Source organism: Urocitellus parryii, chromosome X (assembly GCF_045843805.1).
Source record: "Urocitellus parryii isolate mUroPar1 chromosome X, mUroPar1.hap1, whole genome shotgun sequence".
In the NCBI taxonomy this organism is placed as follows: Eukaryota; Metazoa; Chordata; class Mammalia; order Rodentia; family Sciuridae; genus Urocitellus; species Urocitellus parryii.
This window is the reverse complement of record NC_135547.1, coordinates 41,069,649-41,093,594: the sequence shown is the minus strand read 5'-3', so window position 1 is coordinate 41,093,594 and position 23,946 is coordinate 41,069,649. Positions and strand designations below refer to the sequence as shown.

At 39.1% G+C, this 23,946-nt stretch overlaps 2 protein-coding genes across 5 annotated transcripts in view; both read left to right on the top strand.

The window, feature by feature from the left end:
* The window catches only part of Ncbp2l (nuclear cap binding protein subunit 2 like), a 31,445-nt gene extending 21,839 nt beyond the window's left edge, over nt 1–9,606 (top strand). The window contains exons 3-4 of the mRNA XM_026402644.1: nt 9,044–9,136; nt 9,416–9,606. Coding sequence (XP_026258429.1) covers nt 9,044–9,136; nt 9,416–9,606 — 284 coding nt within the window. The remainder of the gene's footprint in view (nt 1–9,043; nt 9,137–9,415) is intronic.
* The window catches only part of Mid2 (midline 2), a 92,604-nt gene continuing 77,582 nt past the window's right edge, over nt 8,925–23,946 (top strand). The window contains exons 1-2 of one of the 4 annotated variants that reach the window (XM_077793765.1): nt 8,925–8,990; nt 22,026–22,741. In XM_077793765.1, coding sequence (XP_077649891.1) covers nt 22,082–22,741 — 660 coding nt within the window. In that variant the 5' untranslated portion in view covers nt 8,925–8,990; nt 22,026–22,081. Of the gene's footprint in view, nt 8,991–9,128; nt 9,636–9,684; nt 9,721–22,025; nt 22,742–23,946 lie in introns of those variants that run through there. The other 3 variants (XM_077793764.1, XM_026402648.2, XM_077793766.1) reach the window with 3 other exon arrangements.

Here is a 23,946-nt window from a genome sequence, read left to right as displayed (position 1 = left end):
TGGCTCAAGGGGTAGCGCACTCGCCTGGCATGCGTGTGGCCCAGGTTCGATCCTCAGCACCACATACAAAGATGTTGTGTCCGCCGAGAACTAAAAAATAAATAAATAAATAAATAAATAAATAAATAAATCTCTCTCTCTCTTTCTCTTAAAAAAAAAAAAGATTGGGTCAATGTTTACTAATGGGTGGAATGAGAGTAGTAAGAAGGCAAAAATGACTTTCAAATTTCTAGCACGGGGATGAGAGGATGATGCTGTTAATTGAGGCAGGGAACATAGGAAAAGGAATAAATTTGGTGAAAAGATATTGAGTTTGGTTTTGGACATGTTAAATTTGAGGTGCCTGTGCAATTTTTTAGGCCTGCAATACACTTTTGGCCTGGAGATGGAGATTGTGGTGTCATCAGGATGAAGGTAAAAGTGGAAACAATGACAGAAGATGGAATCACCTAAGATAATTTGAAAAGTGGGAAGAGCCAAGGGCTGAGGACAGAATTCTTCTCAATACCCACATTTTAGGGGCTGTCAGAGAAGGGAAAAGAGGAGGATCACATAAGGGACAAAGTAAGAATAGTAAGGTGTGCAGGGAACTAGGAAACCAAAAAATGTCATGGAAACAACAACAAAAAAAGTAAACTAGCTGGGGCTGGGGCTCAGTGGTAGTGCACTTGCCTAGCATGTGTGAGGCACTGGGTTCGATTCTCAGCACCACATGAAAATAAATAAAAATAAATAAATAAAGGTCTATCAACAACTAATATATATTTTTTTAAAAAAGTAAACTACCATTAAATGGTATGGGAAGTTCCAGTAAAATAAGGGTTTTTGAAAAGATTTTGTGTGATGCTTTGCTAAAATCCAAAGAAATGCAAAACTTTATTCCCCTTTCTTTGTTCTAAATATTAGCTTCACCATTCTTTGTTCTATTAGCCTAATCAAAGAAGGAAATAGGGTTGATCTGACTTACTCTTTGTGAATACTGTGTTACTAATCAGTGTTTTAGAATTTTTATTAAATTGACAAATGTGTATTGATCACTTATTTTGAGCCAAACATTGTTCTAGGCTCTGTTCTAGTGTCCTCAATAAGCAACACTGACAGGATTTTTGCTGTTATGGAGCTTGTCATTGAGATATAACATTGCATAATGCTTATGAGCCTTGATCTAAATTCTGGAAAATCACTGGCTAAGCTATGTGACCATGGATAAATTAATTAATCTCTCAGCCTTCATTTCCTCATCTATAAAATTAAGAGATTATGGATTATTGTCATGAGGTTATTAGTGACATTTAAAGAGTTAATTTATATAAAGTGCTTAGAACAATGCTAAGCACACAAAAAGAGCTTAGTAAATGTTATTGTTTTGTGTGTGTGTGCGTGCGTGTGCGCGCGCATGTGTAGAAGTGGGGATAAGCCAATAAGTAAGAAAATACCAGTTGGTGATAGGTGCAGTGGAGATCATTAAAATGGGAATATTTCAAAGCAAGTAAAGCAAATGTGTAGTTACTTTAGATTGGGTGGTATAATCCAAAACAATGCTGTTTGAGTTGAATTCTGAACAAAAAAGAATCCTGGCAGTGCTTACTCCAAATTCAACAACTTTAGCCCTTGAGCTAAATCTGGCTCACAACCTAATTTTGAAAATAAAGTTTTATTGTTTATGTATTGTCTATGACTGTTTCTACACTCAACGACAGAGCTGAATAATTGGGACAGAGATCATATGGCCCAAAAAGTCTGAAATATTTATCACTGGTTTCTTACAGAAAAAGTTCAGCAGTCTCTGCTCCAGTAGAGGGAACAGCAAATGCAAAGCCCATAAGCATGGGCAAGTATGACTAGTACAAGGAACAGAAAGAAATACTCAAATGAATAAGAGGACTAGTGGTGTGAACCTTGTCTCAAAACAAGTCTATTGATCCTTACTTTGCAGAATCCACCTTCCTCCTTTTGAAACCTGCCCGCCTGTAGTTTCTGAATCTTTTATTGATATTTCTCTCATTTGTTTGCTTTCTCAAGGAGAATTGACAGTGGTTCATTGATCTTGTTTGCAGGTTCTTAGTAGCCTCAAGGTAATTCATTCAGGCTAGAATATTTGAACTAATTTAGTACTCTCCCTCCACTGTAGGCCAGTACCCTCCTAACAGATCAATATCAACAGCATGCAATATATCCATTCGTTGCTTTATTTTAAACTTGCATCACACTGTATTTCCTCACATAAATGTCTTTGAATTGGAATTTATTGTCATGGACCTAAAGTTAACTCTCATTAATATCTGTGATACAGACATACACATATGTACACACACCTCTATCTCTATCACACATGTACACACATGTGTGATATCTCTGGCCGTGTTTCCAAAACAATTTTGAGAGATGCTTGAACCCTGTGAGACATTAATAAGTGAATAAAATATAAATATTCCATGGCCAACTGTGTTTGAGAAATGCTAAATGCAGTTAAAATAGGTTTCATTTCTGGAAGGACTTCTTAGAGCCTTTATATGCTAATGTGTGCTGTGAGTCTCTGAGAGAGAGAGAGAAGGAGAGAGCTTCAGTCTGCAGCATTTCCTAAGCATGTTTGATCAATTTTTTTCTCAGAATATTAGTTAATATCTTGAGGGATGCTAGTGCTTCTTTAGCCAGTTTAAGAATTGCTGGCATATAGGCAATTGAGGTACTAAGTTATGCATCTGTCCTTCCACCATGAAACTGCTGTGAATGCACTGATCTTCTAAGATCTCCTTTCCATGCAATGTTCTCATTGCAGATTGAAGGTGGGGGTAAGTTCATGTCAGACTTACTCAGATCATCTTTGCACCAAACTCTTTCCTGTTTATTGCTATTCATTCAGAAAATGTTAGTATCTACTGTGATCTAGGTACTGTTCTAGGTGTTGGAGATGTACCTGTGATAGATACAGACAAGTGTCTTGCTCTCATGCAATGTGTATTCATGTGTGTGCATTCATGCATGTATGGGGGCATATAGTAAACATGTTTATGTATGTTTACATTAATTTTAGCTAGTGATCAATTCCCTGGAGAAACAGAATGGAATATTATACTAGAGAATATAGACAGGGTACATTAGATATGATGGTAAGAGGAGGCTTCTCAATGAAGTGACGTATAATCTGAGAGAAGGCACTAGGCAGTCATGTGAATAGTAGAAGGAAGAGCATTTGAGCAGAAGGAAAAGAGCATGCAAATATTCTGGGATGGCTAAGGGCATTGTGTAGTTTCAGAGGTATCAGAAGGCCAGTGTATTTGGATTGCAGTGAGCAAGGGTAAGAGTACAACAGAATGAGGTTGAAAAGATAGGCAGGGCTAGCTAATGCCAGGTCCTGTAGACCATCTTAAGTATTTTGAATTTTATTCTAATGACAAAGAACATTGAAGAGTTTCAAGCTGGGAACAGGTGTCAAATGATCATTTTGAAAAGATAACACTGGCTGCATTACTGATTGTAATTAGAAGTGGGGACGCCAAAATACGGCTTGGTCATAGATTGAATGAATGTTGGGCATTGCAGCAAGGGAGGTGTAAGGTTGACATCCCAGTGTCTGGCTTAAGTAGTTGGGTGGTGCCATTAACTTAGATGAGGAGGAGTAGAAACTAAGAGCTCTCTTGTGTTCACATTAAGTTAGTGATGGCTATGAGACAGCCAGGTGGAGATGTAAAATATTTAGGTGGATATGCAAGTCTGGATCTAGGGGCGAGATCAGAGATGGAAAGATAAAATGGAGATCCAACAGCATATGTATTGTACTTAAAATTTTGATATTAGAGGAGGTCAACTAGGGAGTGAGTGTCAATGGAGAAGGGCGCCAAGGTCTGAGCCCTGGGGCATGGCAACCTTCAGAGGTAGAAAAGCAGGAGGAGGAAGCCACAGAACCTGAGGAACAGGCAGTGAGATGGGAGGAAAACCAGGAAGACGTGGTTTCATGGAAGGCAGGTGTGACTCTGATTAGAAAGCATGGCCAGCAGAAAGGTTTTAGACTTAGTTCTAAAGTCACATTAAAACTCCAGAAAAATATTTACCAATGCAACATAGTTATCAAACATACAACATATATATTGTAGCAAGCACAATTTGGGTAAGTTACAAAATTGATAATAGCAATAGCAGAATATAAATCAAAGGAGAATAAAGAGTACCAGGGGCATGTCATTTCTCCATACTGGGAACATATTTATTTTAAACCACTCTCTCTTAAGCTGCCTGCATAGGCTATTCACAACCAGAGTTTTAGAACAATGTCCTATTGATGAGTCCATGCCAAAAGTGCTCTTCTTCTTACCATCTTATTAAGAGTCCCCTGGTTAGAAAAGCCTTTCTTTGGTCAACCTCTGGATTTCAGACAACTAGCTGCTTCTTTTGAGAGCAGTATGAAGGTCCCCTTCTGCAGAAGCATGGATTCTGTTGCACAACAGAATCACCCTTCTGTGAATTTTCCTCCTAGAACAGACTGGGCTCTGTGCTTCTCTCAGTAGAAAGTATCTGGAGCCGTTCCTCCCTGCTCCACATTCTTAGCTGGAAAAAATAGCCCATAAGCTATCCCTTTCATACTGTGGGCCTGTGGTGTGGTAAGTCTGCCTCAGATTAATTCAATTAAACACCTCAAGCTGAATCTGTCAAATGTCTTTTTTTTTCATGGGCCAGATTTATTTTGTTAATAGGATCAACATATGTTCTATACAAAGGTAACCATTAAATAATTATAAACAAATAATTTCATCACATACTCCCAGCCAATTTTGCATCTCCTGCCAGATACAAAACATTTACTTTAATAAATTTACAGTGAGTAATTTACATAAAACCACTGAAAGTGAGGATATTTTCAAAGCAGCTGCTTATGTGCTGTGATTAGCAAAAATCTCCCCACCCCCATTCCCACCCACACACACTATTAGTCATTCCTTTGAATTAATACATTGAAGGCCTCTGTTAAAATTAAAATATTATCTACTAATAGAGAGACAAATGAAGCTATTAACATTTAGCTCAAATTAGTTGGTTGAATTCTTAATCATTAGCAAGATTCTTTGTGAACAGAACCCAGAAGTGGTTAAGTTTTGAGGAGGAAAAGGAAAAGTCCAGAACATGGGCTGCTGCTGGGGAGGGAAGATGGAGTTGGGGAGCTGTTAATAGAGCTCTGGTGAGCCAGGGGCTATTTTAAAAGCCCTGGAAGCTCAGGTGGAAGGGAGATTGCTAAAACGTGAAGGATAGGATAGTTTCTAAAGGATGATAAATTCCATTAAAAACAAATATCCTTTATTGTCAGTTCTGTCAAGAGCTAGTTACCTTTTACTGGGAATGTCACTGATGAAAGTGGTCACTTCTTCACATTTTAGAAAATTATCTAGCTCTCTGTGGAGAGCATAGCAGGTGAGATTGAAGGATTCTCAAGGAACTTCTGACTCAATTGGGGGTTCAATTTGGTTTTTGGAGACATACCTTAAAATTTTGTTTGAAAATGACTAAAGACAATCTCACTGCACAATATTTAATTATGAAATGAATAAAATCAAACACCAACCTCAGTTCCAGGATCACACTGTTTGCAAGGTGCTTCCATCTCCTGAAATGTACAGATATTTGGTTTTTTATGCAGATAGAATAGTCTGTACTTGTTCTGTGAGCTTCCTCTTTCTTTTTATTTTTTATTTATTTTATTGTGATAAAATATACATAACACAATTTACCATTCTAATCATTTTTCAGTGTGCAATTTAGTGGCATTAAGTCCACTCACAATGCTGTGTAACATACTATTTCCAGAATTTTTCATCATCCCAGACAGAAACTCTATGCTTTAAACAATAATTTCTTAGTTCCCCTTCCCATTAACCCCTGGTAACCTCCATTCTGCTTTCTATCTCTTTGTTCCTTGCTCTTTTAAATGGCTTTTGAAAAGGCAATTCATGACTATTACAAAAAATTAAAACAGTACAAAACAGCATATACAATGTTAACTCTTTTGGGTTTTATTTTCCAACCTATGCTTCACCTCCAGACTATCAGTGTAATCAGTTTCTTGGGTAGCTTTACAGAAGAGTGTCAATGTATGCGTATACAGACATATACCTCTTCCTTTTTTACATGAGTACTAACAAATCATGCATAGTTGTTGTTATTGTTGTTGTTGTTGTTCTTCTGCTGCTTCTTCTTTTTTTTTTTTTTGGTACCGGAGATTAAACTTAGGGATACTCAACCACTGAGCCACATCCCCAGCCCCTACCCACTTTTGGTACTGGGGATTGAATTCAGGGATACTTGACCACTGAGCCACATCCTCAGCCCTATTTTGTATTTTATTTAGAGACAGGGTCTCACTGAGTTGTTTAGCACCTTGCTAAGTTTCTAAGGCTGGCTTTGAACTCTCCATCCTCCTGCCTCAGCCTCCCAAGCTGCTGGGATTATAAGTGTGCCATTGTGTCTGGCAATGCATGCATAGTTCTTTGCTGTTTTTATTTAACAATACCATATATACTCTAATACATACACACATCCAATGTATGCATATGCATATATGTGATTGTTTTTAGCAACTACATAATTTATTTATCTGCTCTGTTATGGTGAGATCAACAGACTTCTCACCCATTAACATTTTTTTTTTTTTTTTAGTACTAGGGATTGAGCCCAGGGTATTGCATGTGCTAGGCAAATGTTCTACTATTGAACTATTTTGAGATACCCTCACCAAGTTGCCCAGGCTGGCCTCCATCTTGGGATGCTCCTGCCTTGGTCACCTGAGTAGCTGGGATACAGGTGTGCACCACCATATCTAGCCTGACTCATTAACTTTTTAAAAAGCAATTAACTTTTTTATTGAGGCAAAAAAACACATAACATAAAATTTACCCTTTGAACAATTTCCAAGTACACAGTACAATATTGTCAAGTGCATGCATATTGTGCAACAAATCCCCAGAACTGCCCCCATCCTGCATGACTGAAACTCTACACTCATCAAACAACAATTTTCATGCCCCCACGCCCTAGCCTCTGGCAACCACCATTCTAATTTCTGTTTCTATGAATCTGATTTATTTTATCTTTTTAGACTCCTCATATGAGTAGAATTATTCAATATTTGTCTTTTTTGATTGGCTTATTTGATGTAGCATAAAGTTCATCTATATTGTATCATGTGACAGGATTTCCTTCTTTTTAAAGGCTGAATAGTATTCCGTGGCATGTATATATCAGATTTTCCTTATGCATTAATCTGTTGATGAATACTTAGATGATTTTCATTTCTTCGATATTTTGAATAGTACTGAAATAAACATGGGAGTGAAGTTGTCGCTTCTATTTTAGAGAAGGATCCATGTGCTGCTGAGAAGAAAGTGTATTCAGTCAAGATGTCTCTTCTATATACAGATCTCATTTCTTTTGGGTACATACTCAGAAGTGGATTTGCTGGATCATATGGTAATTTTATTTTTAACTTTTTGAGGAGACTCCATATTGTTTTCTATAGTGGCTACACCAATTTAAAATCCCTTACATAGTGACTGAACCATTTTTCAACAGTGTGCAAAGGTTCCAATTTCTCTACAACCTTGTCAGCATTTATTATTTTCACTTTTTAATATAATGGCCATCCTAATAGGAGTGAGATGAAATCTCATTGTGATTAGTGATGTTGAACATCTTATCACATACTTGTTGGCCATTCATTTCTCTTCTTTAGAAAAAATGCCTATCCTTTGCCAATTTTTAGTGTTTTTGATTGAGTTCTAGAAGTTCTTTATATATTCTGAATACTAATTCCTTATCAGATATATGGTTTGCAAATATTTTCTGCCATTCTGTACAGATGTTTTTAAGTTGCATGCTGTCCCTTTTCACTCTGTTGATTGTGTTCTTTGTTGTACAGATGTTTTTAAGTTGCATGTAGTCCCATTGTTTATTTTTTGCCTTTGTTGCCTGTGTTTTTGGTGTGACTCATTAACTTTTACTTCTCCTAGGGCTGGACTTTCATCAGGGTAGCTTGGTTGTGATTTTTGCCTTTGTTTCCACCTCAGTGCTCTCCAGCACATTGTTTAACAGGGGTGTTGGCTGAATACTATTGGTTCCCTGACAGGATACACCCAGAGCTACCTTAATTTTTCTGGACTTGTTCCCATACACAATAATGGAAGGCTTAACTGAGAGGGATTGTTTCCTCCCATTTTATGGCTTCTTTTCCCTTCTCACCTTTTGATCCTTATTAGAAATAGTCTTTTCTGGGGCTTCCTCCTCCTTTCCTCTCTCATTCACCTTGTGAGTGGGGCGGTGGTCTCTGAGCCAATGAAAGGTCAGCAGACAGGCCGACTCCAGACCAATGGGAGGCTCCGGGGTTCCAAATGGACCAATCAGCTTTTTAGGGATATTGTATACCTGGATAGCTAGCATCTGCCCCATTGTCCTCCTTGTAATGACCCTCTTGTTTTGCTCATCAAGGATTTTAAGATGCAAAAAACTCCCCTACCCACACACACACTCTCTGATAGCTTTAATACATCTGCATAACTTCTGCCCAAGGCCAATGTTACAGAGCCATTCTCCCTTTGTAAAAAGAAAGAGGGGTTGGGTTTCCTTCAATTGTCTGCCCTTTTCTGTCTCCTCCACTATTTTTGTTTTACTCTGTAGTTAACTTTGCATAGAGGAGCTTCGTTGGGAGGACCTGTTCGATGGACCCAGATACTCTCTTCTCATTGGCGGGTGCAACGGCCTTTTCCTTGTTCTAACCTGGGGGTTTGTGGGGCGAGGGGGCTGGTGGGTGGGAGAAGAGTTTGGCCATAGTCTTCCTTCTTCATTTCACACACATTCTGCGCTCTTCCCCTCTCTCTCTCTCTCTCTCTCTCTCTCACACACACACACACACACACACACACACACACACGCCCGCCGCTCGGGCCCCTCTCCGTGTGTCTTCGTTCAAGATGACAGGGCGCTGGAGAAAAGGCTGCTGGAATCAGCTGGTAGGTACAGTAGTAACCCGAACCCCACCCACCCTCTGTCTTTGCTTGCTCAGGTTTCTCCGGTCACTCCTGCCAGGGGAGAAAACATGTAAACGCGTCTCAAGAGGAGGGGCTGGGGGAGCTGGGAGTGGCGGTGGCGGTGGAAGGTGAGCCCAGGAAGGTGGCCCAGCGCCCCTTCTGCCGGGGCCCCTCCCAGTGCTCCCTTGGGGTGTCAGCCTCAGCCCTGTATGCTCCCACTCCACCCCCCTTTTCGAAGGGATTGCCTTTTTTTTTTTTTCCCTCTGCGGCGGCGGAAATGACAGTGGTGCTGCTGTAGTGTCATGGTGCTGCCCCTGGACTGAGGGGCGAAAACTCTTAAGTTTAGCCCGGGAGATCCAGCCGCGGTAGCGTCACTATTGCCGTGCAGTCCCCTGCGGGGCGCGCAGGCTGGCGGATTCTGCTGGCTGCGCGGCGGCGGCAGCAGCTGAGCGGAGGCAGCGAAGGCGAAGGCGAAGGCGGGCGGCGGCCTAGAGCTGTGGTGGCGGCGGCAGCGAAGGCGGCCCGGGAGCTCGCGCCAGAGCCCGAGCCAGCTTGCTGCGGAGGCAGGCGGGCGCCCAGCGCTCTTGAGCGCGCGTAGGAGATGGCTGGCACACGCGAACGCTATGGGTAAAATGCGCCCCCTCGCCGCGGCCCTGGGGGTCCAGTGTAGCCGTCCGCGCAGGGCTCGGCCCGGGTTCCGGCTACTCCTCAGGTGCCACTGGGGCCCGGAGCTGGGCAAGGTCTCCCGGGTCAGCAGAAAGGGGTGACGGGGCCCGTGAAGCCCGGGCCGGCAGCAACAGGGACGGACCCTGGCCTGTCTCTGGCTCCTGCCGCTGCCCTCCTGGGACGGTGTTAGCACTCCTGGGTGCCGGGCGGGGGTGGCTGGAGGCCTCCCCGGGGCCGGGTGGTGCGGGGCAGAGCAGTTGAGCTGCTCTCCCCGGCGCCTGGGCGTGAGTCTGGGAAAGGGCACTGCTGCCTTCCCACGCTCTCGCGGCCAGTAGCCTCTTCAGCCCGGGCGGCGCCCCTGGGTCGGCTGTCTGACCAGCGGTGCTGGCGCAGCAGCCTGTGATGCTGCGGACACCCTCTCGGCGGGGAGGCCTGGCGAAACTTAATCCTTTTCCAGCCAGGGGAGCGATCCTGATCCTCGAGTCTCGTCTGGGTGGTTCCTTATTTCTGGCCTAGCTGTGAAACCAGCTCTGTGGGGGAGAGGGAAAACTTACATATGTCCACAGGACAGACTGCGACTGAACCGGGGGAAGGTGGGGATTTCCATTTCTGGCTCGTGAGAATTAAGTAAATAACGGCAGAGTAGATTTACAGAAACATTACTGGTGATGGTCCGGTTTAGCACTTAGTGTGCAACACACTATTTTCAGAGGCATTTCTTCTTAGAGCAACAAATTGGGGTGCCTGGGTTCATTGGGCTTTCCTCTCTCTTTCTCTCTCTCCCCCCTCTCCCCTCTCCTCTCCTCTCCTCTTCTTCCTCCCCACTCTCTCCTCTTCCTATCTCTCCTTCTTCCGCTTCTTCTTCCTGTCCCTCTCTGTCTCCCCCACCCATTTTCAAGATCACTCACTTTATTCCTGCCTTGCAACACCTACTTACTCAAACCTCCCACCAGAGCCCCTCATCCCCAGCCTTTCTCCATCACCCTGTGCACTCCCAGCCATATGGCTTCTTGTTTCTCAACCACGTTGCCTTTTTTGAGCATTTCTGATTGTGGGATGGGTGGATGGTTATGGTTGCATGTCTTTGAAGAGGAACCCTTATGAAAGAATATCTTGAAAGCAGCAAATAGATAAGTACACTATGGGGATTAATACATGTGATTCTTAAGTTGGGCCTTTAACCTCATTCTTTTACATCCCTGTACTCCAATCAGTCTCTCTGGCAATGTTCCAATAGAAGGGGGTTGCCAATTTTGGAGTCCCCCTCCTCTACTTCTCTTCTGTTTGGGAGTAGTTTTGCTTTATCCCAGATGATTACCCCCATACACCCCTCTATTGCTTGTACACTCACACTGCCCTGAGGGAGGGAGAGTCTTTGCTATTTTTATATATTCCTGCCCAATTAACTTAATACAGATATATAATGTGAATTAGATTTCTCCTGATTGTTCCTCACAACTTGATTTATGTGGTTGAAATACAGGTCTAGGAGCCAAGAAGATCAGAGAGTTCATCCCAAATCTGATATTGCATTGGCTTTATGGCCTTAGGACATTCCTATGACCTTTCTTTCATAGTTGGTTACTTGTATAAAAGGCACAATATTGTGTACTGGGTATTGTGAGTCTTGGCTTGGTCCTTTGAAGATGAAAGGATTCTATAAATCCTCAGTATTCTACTTCTCAAAGAAAGCACTTCATTTACCTTTTATGGGGTTAGTGGACTGACTGGGTATAAGTAGGGACCCTAGTTTACCAAAATATTAATTTGCCATTATTAGTTCCCTGGGATTCAAGTCTATCATTGTACTTAGGTACTAAGTCTGTTTTTCCCCAGTGAATGTACAACTGTATGAAAACATACCTACAAGTAGGCATACAGAGTAATGGTGATGATTTTAAGTCGAGTCTTGCATCACATATAATGTACTCTAAACAACAATCTGAGTCAGACTCATTCAAAAACAACCTCACCCATTTTTAGCCCATATGGGGGCAGTTAGCTAATTTCTAATGAAAAGTGGCATAAATAATTTTAGGCTTTGCTATATTAACATGATTAGCATCTAGCAGCAGTGAGTCAACAATATTTATTAAGCACCTATAATGTGCAGGGTCCTCTGTTGACTGGACTAAGTATTTGGCCCAGTATTTTGCTCTCAGCTCATTCCAGGCTAGATTTCATACTTGTAGCTCCAGCATTAGGACGGGGAAGTGCTGTGCAGGGTAGGGGCAGAGGGCTAGGTATGTAAAGGGCTTGTCATGTTTCTTCTGTTTACTCTCAAGACTGCTAAAATTCTCATTTAGCATGTTGTACCTTGTAAGGCCACCTCCAGGAAATACTGTTGCAAATCAGTGACTTGGTTGCTTCATAAGCATATCATCTGAACAGTGCAAATTGATTTAAATGAAATTGGTTTAGTTAATCCCTTGTCTAAGAACAGGGCAACTTGCTTCAACTTGCAGAACTTAAAGTAGTGCCAGTGGAGTCTCATAATTGCATCCAAATATTGCTCTGGGTAGTGAGCCTGTCCATTCCCCCATCCCTCCTCCCATAAAATCTGCTGACATCACAGCAATTGAGAAGGAAACTATAGAAGGAATATGTCTTTATCACTCAGAAAAACTCATTGGCTTGATGAAGAGGAGAGAGTTCTGTGTGTTCATTTAGTCCCTTAGAACTCAAGTTTTCTCTTATTGAATAGTGACATAGATATGCCCTAAAAAGGGTGAAAACAGGGCTGAGGTGCAGTCTCTGTCTCAAATGGCTGTTCTTGGAAGTACCTGCTTGGTCTTGTGTGTGTCTGTCATCTAATCTTTATGGATCTCAGTAACTCCCTAGCTGTTATGCCCTGGAACTGGGCTCTTGGGTTCTGAGTCTTAGGTCCTTTGCTGCTAAGGAGCTGTAAGAGGCATAAGGGTGCTCCTTTTCCATTTAGCATTAAATTTTTGTCCTCTCTTCTGTGCAAAAGAGAAAAAATGAGGCTTTGTGTTCATGAAGTGCCTCCTTACTTAAGCTGGGTTTCTTGACTTGGAGAATTGCATCATCTAAATATGAAGTGTAACATGTTCATACTAGATATCCCATAGTTCAGGAGAGTTTGAAACGCTTCACTTTTTCGTGATTGAAAATTTGATATGAAGGTTGTATTGCACAAAGATTGATATTTCAGGTCTCTCAAAAAGCATGTGTTCTTTGCTGAGCAGTTTTAAAAAGAGACTAGAGAAGTGTTTCTCAACCAGTGTGTTAGGTCACATTAACAAGTCAGAAGATCAGACAAGTGGCATTGATACAAGAAATTCCAACTTTAGTTATCCCCCTGTGCAGATAGCCATTCCCCTTTCAGTTTCCTCTTCCTCTGATAATTGGTATTGGCATCCACTTTCATTTATTAAAAATCTTCTTAGAGTTTTTTATGGGCTCTAGAAGTTTGTGGCTCTTCCTGACTGTTACTGTTTTCATATTCCCCTTCTTTGTAACCATAGGCAGATATAATGTTTTTGTTAGTCAATCTTCCAGATTCTGTATTTTTCCTTATAAATTATATATGCTGATAAGACTACTAGATGATATAAGCTGTTTAAAGTATGAGTGATGGAGGGATTTTGAATAACGTGTCAACACCCAATCACTCCCTTCTTCATGTAGAGTTCACCTGAATACACACTAGGATGTTGGTTCAGGCTAACTGGATTGGCAAAGTATCATTTGTAAAGAGTTATCCTACTTGGGTTCTTGTCTCCTTGCAATGCTCTGACTGCCTGACCTTGGCCTTTGTTTCAGCCTCTTTCCTGCAGGTCAGCCTCTTCTGTCTCTGGAGTATCTTGAAACCAGATGATCTAATAACAAACACATTATATAATCTAAAATCCTCCAGAAATATAAAAAATCCCAGTATTTGCAATTTGTCCTGATAGGATCATAATGCAGAGGCATGGTAAACAATGTTAATTCAGGACAGTGAAATGTCTGAATATATACAGCCCAGAGGTAGAAAAATGGTTTATGGTCCAGAATCCTCTATCACTTTGTCTATAGCCCTTTGTTAAGTTGTTGCTAGGATCCATGTGGTTCCCAGGAGAATAGAAGCTTGATTTCAAGTAGGCCTCTGTTCTCTGTCCCTTGTTTCTGACCTGAACTTGGGGTCCTCACAGCCTAACATTCAACAGCAGGTCTTACATTCATATATATTGCAAAATTTATTCTGTAAAAATAGAGATGACTGGCCCATCCAGGTGGACTGCTGAACTTAAAAAAAAAAAAATCACAAATATTTCATTGGGAAACAGGCTGAGAAAAATAGTCCTGGAATAGATGAAAAGCTGTACTGATAGCAGTAGGTAAATTAAATTTGTTCTCCATTTGTTCTCCAACCTTCTAACCTTGCCAGTGTAATCTGCATTAAGATAAAGGCGTTATGATTTGTACTTAGGATTCCTGTCAATTATCATGTGTTACCTTGGCAAATCCGTTTCTTGGTTACTTAGATTAATCTTTTGCATTTGCAGCAGATTCAGGACTATTAGTTCTGCTACTTCCATATTATTTTAATGTTTATGGTGACTATATTATATAAAATACCCAATGGTTGGATTTAATTATTGAAAGGAAAATATCATTAAATCCATATACTATAAAATATTAAGTAGGCTTTAATAACCTATTAGACAGGAACTGGCTGTGGTTTTCTCTGCCAGTCAGTAATCAACCTCCAGTCCTGAGCTCTCCCTGTGTGTGGTGAGAGCTTAAGAGAACAGAGACAGTGTTTTTTCCTTGGGGGGGGGATCCTAGCCTAAAGGAGAATACATAGGAGAATAAGAAATACCACAGACCCATGCCTTCCAACAATCTTGTGGGGAAGTATGATTATCCTCCATTATGACAATCATGTGTTTGGGATGAATTTCCAAACATTTTCAGCTTGTAAAAAAATAACATGTTTTATGTGTATCCTCTATGAAGTGTATGATGAGAATATTTATATTTGTCAAACAGGTTAATTATTTTCTTTTATCCTCATCTGATCCTCACAAGAGCCTGTGAGATGCATAGAACAAGTATTTTTAATCCAATAGATATGGAAACTGTGGCCCAAAGAGATGAAATGACTTCCTTTGGATGGTTCTGCTAATTTGGTTTAGATCCTGGACTACAACCAGACTCTATTTGGATGATCAAATAAGATAATGGCTTTGAAATTTGAAAACTATAAAATACTATACAAATGTAAGGTAACTATTCTTATGAATTACAATTACTTAATACCTAGCCCTCTTTTTTGGGGTTTCTTTTTTCTTTTTCTTTTTTGTCCTTATCCTCTATGGTAAGAATTCTACACATTGTTTTTGCATAGAATTTGAACTTCAAAGGGTCCTTTGCTAATCATAGTGTCCTGGGATTTGGTTGTCTTCTTTTTTCAGTTGAAAAAGGTGTCCTCCTTAGTTTATACTCACCCATGACTCCTCTCTTCTTCAGTTGTCCGCTGGAACATTCATTGTAACTTCCTTGAGATACAACAGGCAAAACCATCCACTGTAATTCAGCACCTTGACTTAGCCAAGGGAAAGTCATGCATTTTGTTCATTTTTAGTTCCCTTGATGATGATGTCCATCACTTGTTAGCCTTTCTAGTTAAAACTAGAAATAATAAATAAGATTTGTGTTCATATTAGCTAATTTACAATAATCTAAGTTATCTTTCCTATTCATCAACAAATAGCAGGAGCTCTATAATAATAAGATGTCAGAGATGGAAAGCATCTTAAAGATATTATCTGATGATTCTAGTACAACTTAAACAATATTTTACCATGGAGGAAACATTAGACTAAGCCATGACTCATCTTCTCATTCCCCTACAGTTTCTAATATTTTAAGGAAGATCTCATGGGAGATTAATGTTGATATTCTGAACAACATTTATTTCATATTAATTTATTTTTAAATAAAACCTTACAACTCAGATCAATTCTTAATCTACAGCCCAGAGGTCAGGCTTGGTTTGATACTCATGGATTTTCTGTGAAGGAAAAAAGATTGTGGCTCCTCAGGTAGGTTGGTAGGTAGGTAGGTAGTGAGAGCCCAGAACCATGCTCTGCAGAATAGAAGATGAAAACTAGATGATGTATTAGCTGCTAGAATAAGTGGACATTTAAGTATGTTCAGATAATATTTTAAGTAATAGAACTCTGCCAAGTGCAGATCAGAGTTATCTAGATGCTGTATTTAGAGGGCTATGCTAAAATCAATCTTTCATCTTGTAAGGGTAGAATGCATTGTTTTTTTCTGAAATTTTAAATTTTATATTGAGAAGAATCAAATAATTCAAATTGCCTTAAGGAATAACCAAAAAATATGAATGATAAATTGGCAACTTCAGATTACCCAATTAATAATAGATACATATGTATATATTGCATTTACAATAAATTACAATATACATACATACACACAGACTCATGTGCTGTGTAATGATGCTTCAGGCAATGACAAACTGCTAATATTACAGTGGTCCCATAAGATATCTGTCACCTAGTGATGTCCTGCTCATCAAAACTCATCTTTTGTGTTTCTACCCAGGCACAGAACTTTCTGATAACTCACTGATGAGTTTATTCTCATTAGTTTTTTTTCATGGATTTTAGCCTAAAGAAGAGAGCAGGATAAAGATAAACCATACAGAAACAATTTTATAATAGAGCAAGGGAAAATACATAAACATATATATTTGACTACACAGCAGTAACTCAATGATTTGGAAGCAAATTAATCCAGTTATATGCACATGGGCATTTGCTTCTTAACCCACTATGCATTTGCATTCTGTATATAGGATACTATAAAAACTTAAATTGAGTTAAAGTTTGTTGCTCAATTTAAGTTTTTATGGATATACTACATACAGGACACCAGGACATATACCAAATGGTCCTACCCTCCCAGGCATTTCCTTAATTTTTATGACAAACCATTGCATTTTCTGGAATAAGTTTCATGATTACTTGTCATCGGGTTGCACCCTATTAGGTCTTGTCTTTGTCCTTAGCATACCCTTTAATTCCTCATAGATCACTGATGTGAAATCTCTTTGAAGTTGCAACACTATGTTATTGTTTTGTTTTTGTCATACCACTTCCTTCTTCTAAAATTATATTGTGATGATAGGAGTAAAATATTTTTCAGGAGCTACTTGAATATTTTTAGCTGAATAAAAATTGTGAGTTGAGAATTTTCTGACACCTGTTGATCATTAACAATATCTCAGGGCATTGCAAAACTTAGATAGGGAATCACTGACCTAGAAAAACAATCAAAAGAAGTAAGCAATCCAGTAGAGTTCGTAAATACTATGTAATTACACAGTTGGCAGTATAGTACAGTGGTTAATTATTTCCACTCTGGAGTCAGACAGATTTGGATTTGAATCTCTCTTTTTAAAAAATTGAGCTACAATTCACACACAAAAATATTCACCATTTTAAGGTGTTTAATTCACTGATTTTTAGTATATTAAAAATGTGCAACCATCACCACTATATAATTAATTACAGAACATTTTCCTCATCCCAGAAAGAAATTGTACCTGTTATCATTCCCCCTCCCCCTTTCCTGACCTTTAACAACCACTAATCCACTTTCTATTCCTGTGGGTTTACCTATTCTGGTCATTTCACATCAACAGAATCATACAATACACATGGCCTTTGTGTCTGACTTCTTTCACTCTGAATAATGTTTTCAAGAGTCATCCATGTTGTAGCAAGTATCAGTACTTCATTCCTTTCACAGTCAAATAATATTCTATTATATGTATAACCATATTTTCTTTATATGTACATCTCTTAATGGACTTTTGGGTTGTTTTCATTTTGGCTACCATGAATACTGCTACTATGTACATTTTGTGTACAAATTTTTCAATGAGTACATTACATTTACAATTCTTTTAGGTATATTCCTTGGAGTGTAATTTCTGGGTCTTATGATAACTGTTTAACATTTTAAGGAACTGCTGAACTATTTTCCAAAGCAGCTGCACCATTTTACATCCCAACCAGCAATGTATAGTGTCTCTAATTTCTTCACATTCTGATTGACACTTGCTATTTTATGATTTTGGCTTGTTTGTTGACAGCCTTCTTGGTGTATGTGAAGTAGTATTACAGTGTGGCATTGATTTGCATTTCTCTAATGGCTAATGATGTTGCGCATGTCTTCATGTGTGTTTTGGCTATTTGTATTTTATCTTTGAAGAAATGTGTATTCAAACCCTTTGCCTATTTTTAAATTGGACCATTTGTCTTTTTTATTGTTGAGTTATAAGTTTTCTGTGTTTCTAGATGCCAGATTCCTATCAGATATGATTTGCAAATATTTTCTCCTATTCTGTGAGTTGTCTTTTCACTATGTTGATGGCTCTGTTGGCTGCCCTAGAGTTTTAAATTATGATGAAATACCATTTATTTATGTTTTATTTGGTTGTTTGTGCTTTTGGTATCATTTAAGAAGCTGTTGTGGGCTGGGGTTGTGGCTCAGAGGTAGATCACTCTCCCGGCATGGCCCTGGGTTTGATCCTCAGCACCACATAAAAAATAAATAAAATAAAGATATTTTTAAAAAGCTATTACCTAATTTAAGTTCATGAAAATGTATACTTTCCTTCCCAAAATTTTATTGTTTCAGCCTTTACTTTTCCATTTTTGAATTAATTTTATATATGTTATGAGGTAGGGCTCCAGCTTCATTCTTTTGCTTGTGGAGATCCAATTGTCCGAGGACACATTTGTTGAGAAGATTCTTCTTTGTGTATTGAATGACCTTGAACCTCTTATTAAAAATAAGTTGGCCATAAATATATAGGTTTATTTCTGGAGTTTTATCCATAAGTTTGAATATTAGCATTACTATTTGCAAACAAGTATGACCTTGGACAAATTATTTTCTTGTAATAATATTACCACCTTTTAGAAAATTGAGGAAGCTAATTGAGATAATGTATGTAAAAGTGTTTTGATATTCATGGAGGTATAGAAAAATAGAACAGTTAGGAGGATGCTGAATCACTAAGAGTAACCAGAACCTCATAAATGAGAGTTTATGCATATAAATAAATGTTTGAAGAAGTTAATAAAAGTATCCAGTTCCCCACTATTGGCTAACGTAATTACTATATGATAATAAAATAGAATAGAATAGAAAAATTACTTACAATAAGCAACAGATTGTAACCATTTTACATTGTTCTTCATAGAGCTGAAATCAGTTAAGTTTGGTTACTTTGAGCCCTGTGCTGCTTGAGTTTTCTGTCAAGGACTCTTAAGAATCCTTTGAAAGTTATGGACAAGGGGCTGGGGATGTGTCTCAGTGGTAAAGTGCCTTTGGGTTCAAACTCCAGTATGAAAATAAAAAAGAACAAGTATTTTTGACCTTACTCAAGGTAATCCTGACCCATTGCACATTTTCCCATGCTCAGTTTCATAGTGAGTTTCAATGGTCACGCTGATTTGGGAACACGTTTTAGGGTTTCAGCAAAATAGGAGAACTTTACCTCTGTGTAGAATAACTCTTCTAAGACAGGAAAACTGTGGCACTCTGGTAGATTTTATATAGGTTTCAGCCATAAATGTGCTTTCCCCAATGCTTCTGATCAACCCAGGTAGCTTCTAACACAGACGCTGAGGAATGCAGACATGCAGCCCTGGAAGATAGTAGTAGAAGTGTAGTGTGAAGTGGAGATGGCCCTAGAGCAAAGAGATATGATTCTGGAAATGATCAGAATGAAGGAGACAGATTTGGAGGGACAGAGAGTCAAAAATAGAAGTAGAAACATGCTCTTTAGAATACTCTTATAAATAGTCAAGATAAAGTACAGTGAAGGAAGTGAGATGATTGAAATTAAAGTGTAAAGAGCACAGGTATTGGCATTAGATTGACCTGTGACTGAGTATTATGTTCCCAATTGATTTACTTAATAACCCTGAGTCCCACTTTCCTAACTATATGATGAAGATAATAATAATACCTTCCTCACAGGTATTGTGAAAGAATTCAATGAAATAATGTGTGTAAAGTGCTTAACATTGTACTCAGAATACAGGAGGTACTCAATAAATGCTAAATCCCTTCTTACTGCTACTTTAAGGAATACTTTATTAACAACTATTGAATACCTAGTTTGTGGAGGTGTCATGCTGTGGATAAAAATATGAAATCATTGATGTCCTGAAAGAGCAGAGAGAGTTCACTAGAGATACAGATATGTAAATGAAATGAAACAGAATGTTCTGGACATCACCAGTAGTTGAAGTTATAAATGTAAATGAGAGAACTCCTAGGTTTATAGGCTTGATATTTACCAGGCAGAGATAATTGGAAAAGGAGCTGATATTTTTTTCAAGGATAGTGGGGGAACACAAGTTCATTTATGGACATGTTGAATTTGAGCATCTAAATGAAATAAGGTGGAGCTAGCTTAGCAATATTTCTGCCTTGAGCGGAAATTGGAATCTTTCTTTTCTGAAACCTTTTCCAATTCTAAGATTCTGATATATATGTGCATATTTTAATTTTTCATCTCTGTAAATGCATGCTGATAGGTTTTATAAGCTATAAAATACTGACCAACAATTTTCAAGTACTTACAGATTGTAAAATAAAAATACATGTCTCAGGTTTTAGTTTTCAGTTTTCTTTAGCACACATGTGCTAGGCATGCACTCTAATACTGAGCTACATCCCTAGATCCATATCTCACATTTCCTTTGAAAAGTGGTTACACACACCTTTGAACCTATTAAACTAACTGAGAGTGGTTGCTTTACAAAGAGTCTTCCCTTTTATACCCCACTTTCCTATTTTTAACTAGATTTTCATTAAGTATCTAGCTAGTTCAGTGCACTTAAAAGATCTGATTTAGAAACAGCCTTTGGATATACATCTATTGTACATATGCACTAGGTTTAATTGTACTCAGTATTTATGCATCCTGTGAGAGGTATGCAGATATCACTGATAAATATCTGAGTGGAATAAAAAATTCAAGCCCCCATGAGGTTTTGAATGATGATAGTGTGATGATGAACAAAAGCTCAAAATCAAAAGATGCCTTTTTCTTAAAAGAAGTATACTAAGTAAATTGCAAAAAAAAAAGATGCCTTTTTCTTTCCTATAATAATAGAATTAACAATTTCACTCAATTAAAGATGTTTTATATTTTTCCTTATTTAAAGCTAACTTTGAATATTTATGTGTGTGGATTTTAATTAATGGAAGATACATTACAGTAAGATCTGTATAGCTCAGAAATTCCTGTAGGAGAATGGCGAGACTGAGAGGCTAACCAGGTTGTTAGTTTCATGTCAGTTGGGTGATTTCTTTTACTCTCTGATGCACACTAAAATGAAAGTCCCCAGATCTTAAAATTTCTGGCTGCTCATCTGGCTAAGTTCTATCTTGATCTTGATTTGCATCTGGTTATGTTTTAGGAAGTATTAAAAGACATATGGGAGATAAACTTCGTAACACACTTTTGCTAGTTCAGTGGTGTTTAAAAATAAAATCAAACTGAAGCCACAAGGTAGTATGACTACCATTGATCAGCAACTATTGCTGAATATGTCAAAATTTAAAGTTCATTCCCATTTGACTTGATGGGTTTTCTGAAGGTGAGGAAAGAAAGCAAAAGTGAGAATTCTCATTTTTTGTTTCTACCAACTCAGTTTACTAGAAATGGGATGTAACAGACATTTCCATGTGGGATAATAGGAAGTAATTCAAGTTCACACTCTGAAGAAGAACTTATTATCCTGCACTGAGAACCACATTTTTCTAAAGTTATCTCTCCTTTTTCATGCAAGCTCTCAGAATGGAATCATTTCAGGAAGTAGAGAGTTAGCTTGAAATATGGGCTTGTTTTCTTTCCACTGGATGTGAAATAGGAGTAGCCCTTATATCTTTCCTTGAAGTGAAATAGAGAACAATATTGGAGAATAGAGATTAAGAATTTTGCAGGGCCTTCAACTCATCATAGCCCTGGAGAAGAGATGTCAGTGGAGAATATGTGAGAGAATGATCATGCCAATATTTTGAGCTGGAATGGTAATGTTAATCAGAAAACCAGAGGTGGCCACTTGGCTCATTTATTAGTGCAAGAGGATAAATGCAGGCATTTGTCAAAAACAAGGTTTGAAGAGGGAAGAAAGGTTTCCTGATTAATTCCCAAATTACTTTCCTATTGCTCAAGCATCCCTGGGTAGTCCAGCATGTAAAGTCTCGATTGGTTAGAATATAATTTTGCAATATCTACTTTTCCTTTGGAAATACTTAATGACTCTTGCTTTGTATTCCTTACAGGTGAAAGCCCAGCCTCTGTGGTTCTTAATGCCTCAGCAGGATTATTTTCACTAAAGATGGAAACACTGGAGTCTGAATTGACCTGTCCAATCTGCCTCGAGTTGTTTGAAGACCCCCTCCTGCTCCCTTGTGCTCACAGTCTGTGCTTCAGCTGTGCCCATCGCATCTTGGTCTCAAGCTGCAGCTCCAGTGAATCCATTGAACCCATTACTGCTTTCCAGTGTCCCACGTGCAGGTATGTTATCTCGCTGAACCACCGGGGCCTGGATGGCCTCAAGAGGAATGTGACCCTGCAGAACATTATTGATCGCTTCCAGAAGGCTTCAGTCAGTGGGCCCAATTCCCCAAGTGAGAGCCGCCGGGAAAGGACATATAGGCCCAGTTCCGCCATGTCTAGTGAGCGAATTGCTTGCCAATTCTGTGAGCAGGACCCGCCAAGGGATGCAGTGAAAACATGTATCACCTGTGAGGTCTCCTACTGTGACCGTTGCCTAAGGGCCACACACCCCAACAAGAAACCTTTCACTAGCCATCGCCTGGTGGAACCAGTGCCAGACACACATCTTCGAGGGATCACCTGCCTGGACCATGAGAATGAGAAAGTGAATATGTACTGTGTATCTGATGACCAATTGATCTGTGCCTTATGCAAACTGGTGGGTCGTCACCGAGACCATCAGGTCGCCTCACTGAATGATCGATTTGAGAAACTCAAGGTAAGGGATCTGGAAAATATTCCTTACATGACTTTGACTCTTAACACATTGTTATACAGTTAGCAAGTTCCCTAATAAAATGGGTCACTTTTCCTATAGACAACTGAGTGATCTCCAAGTTGTTCTCATGAGCAATAACCTCACCTGCACGCTTTCATATACTTCTGGATAATTCCAGGGGAGTTAGCCCATGGCTCACTCCACCAGTAGTCCATCCAGAGAACCAGCACCCTCTCTCCTCTGTCAGTGGCATATTGCACATTGCATATCTTTGCTATGATCTTTCTACCTCTTCTTTTAAGTATGTGAGTGCCTGTGTAGGTGTACTACAATAAGCATATGCACTGATTTGCATGTTTGGGTGTGTCTCTGTGTAGGTGTGGGTGGAGGTGTCTGAGTGTATCTATATAGATGAGAGATTTTTGAGGAGGAAGTTAGCATATGTTTGTGTTTGCATGTTCAGTGCAGTAAAGAAACAAAAGTATTGGGGCTGGGGATGTGGCTCAAGCAGTAGCGCGCTCGCCTGGCATGTGTGCGGCCCGGGTTCAATCCTCAGCATCACATACAAACAAAGATGTTGTGTCCGCCGAAAACTAAAAAATAAATATTAAAAATTCTCTCTCTCTCTCTCTCTCTCTCTCTCTCTCTTTAAAAAAAAAGAAACAAAAGTATGCTATTGGCCATTACAAATTGTCATTAAGCTCTTAACACTGGTAATTCTAAACCTGCCTTAAGAATATAAAAAAGCTCAAAACAAACAACAACAAAAATTTTAATGTACCACAAAATTAGGAGGGATAATCAAAGACCTGTACTAGCAATTTCAACTAAATGCAATAAATATTTAATTCAGTATTGAATTTTGTGCCAGTGCTTGTTATTGTGGGCTATAGACTGAAGCACTTGTTTGCAGTACCCACCTGGGAAGTTCCAAGTCTTTCATTTGTGTTCAGTGGACAGTGGACAGTTTTCTGAAGTTGTAGCATCTGAAGTTTATGTGCAAGTCAAAGTTCCTATTTTTTTAAGTCTTCCTACCTCACATTGATGCTAACAAATGTCAGATGTATTGTTTTATTCCCATTGCCTGCTATGTGGTATAATTTTTCTTAAGAAGGAAGCTACAAAACAAAGATTCCATAAAAATAAAATCTTTAAATGGATAGTACTATTATTACCTCAAAATAGGATGTGAGTACAGAGGCCAA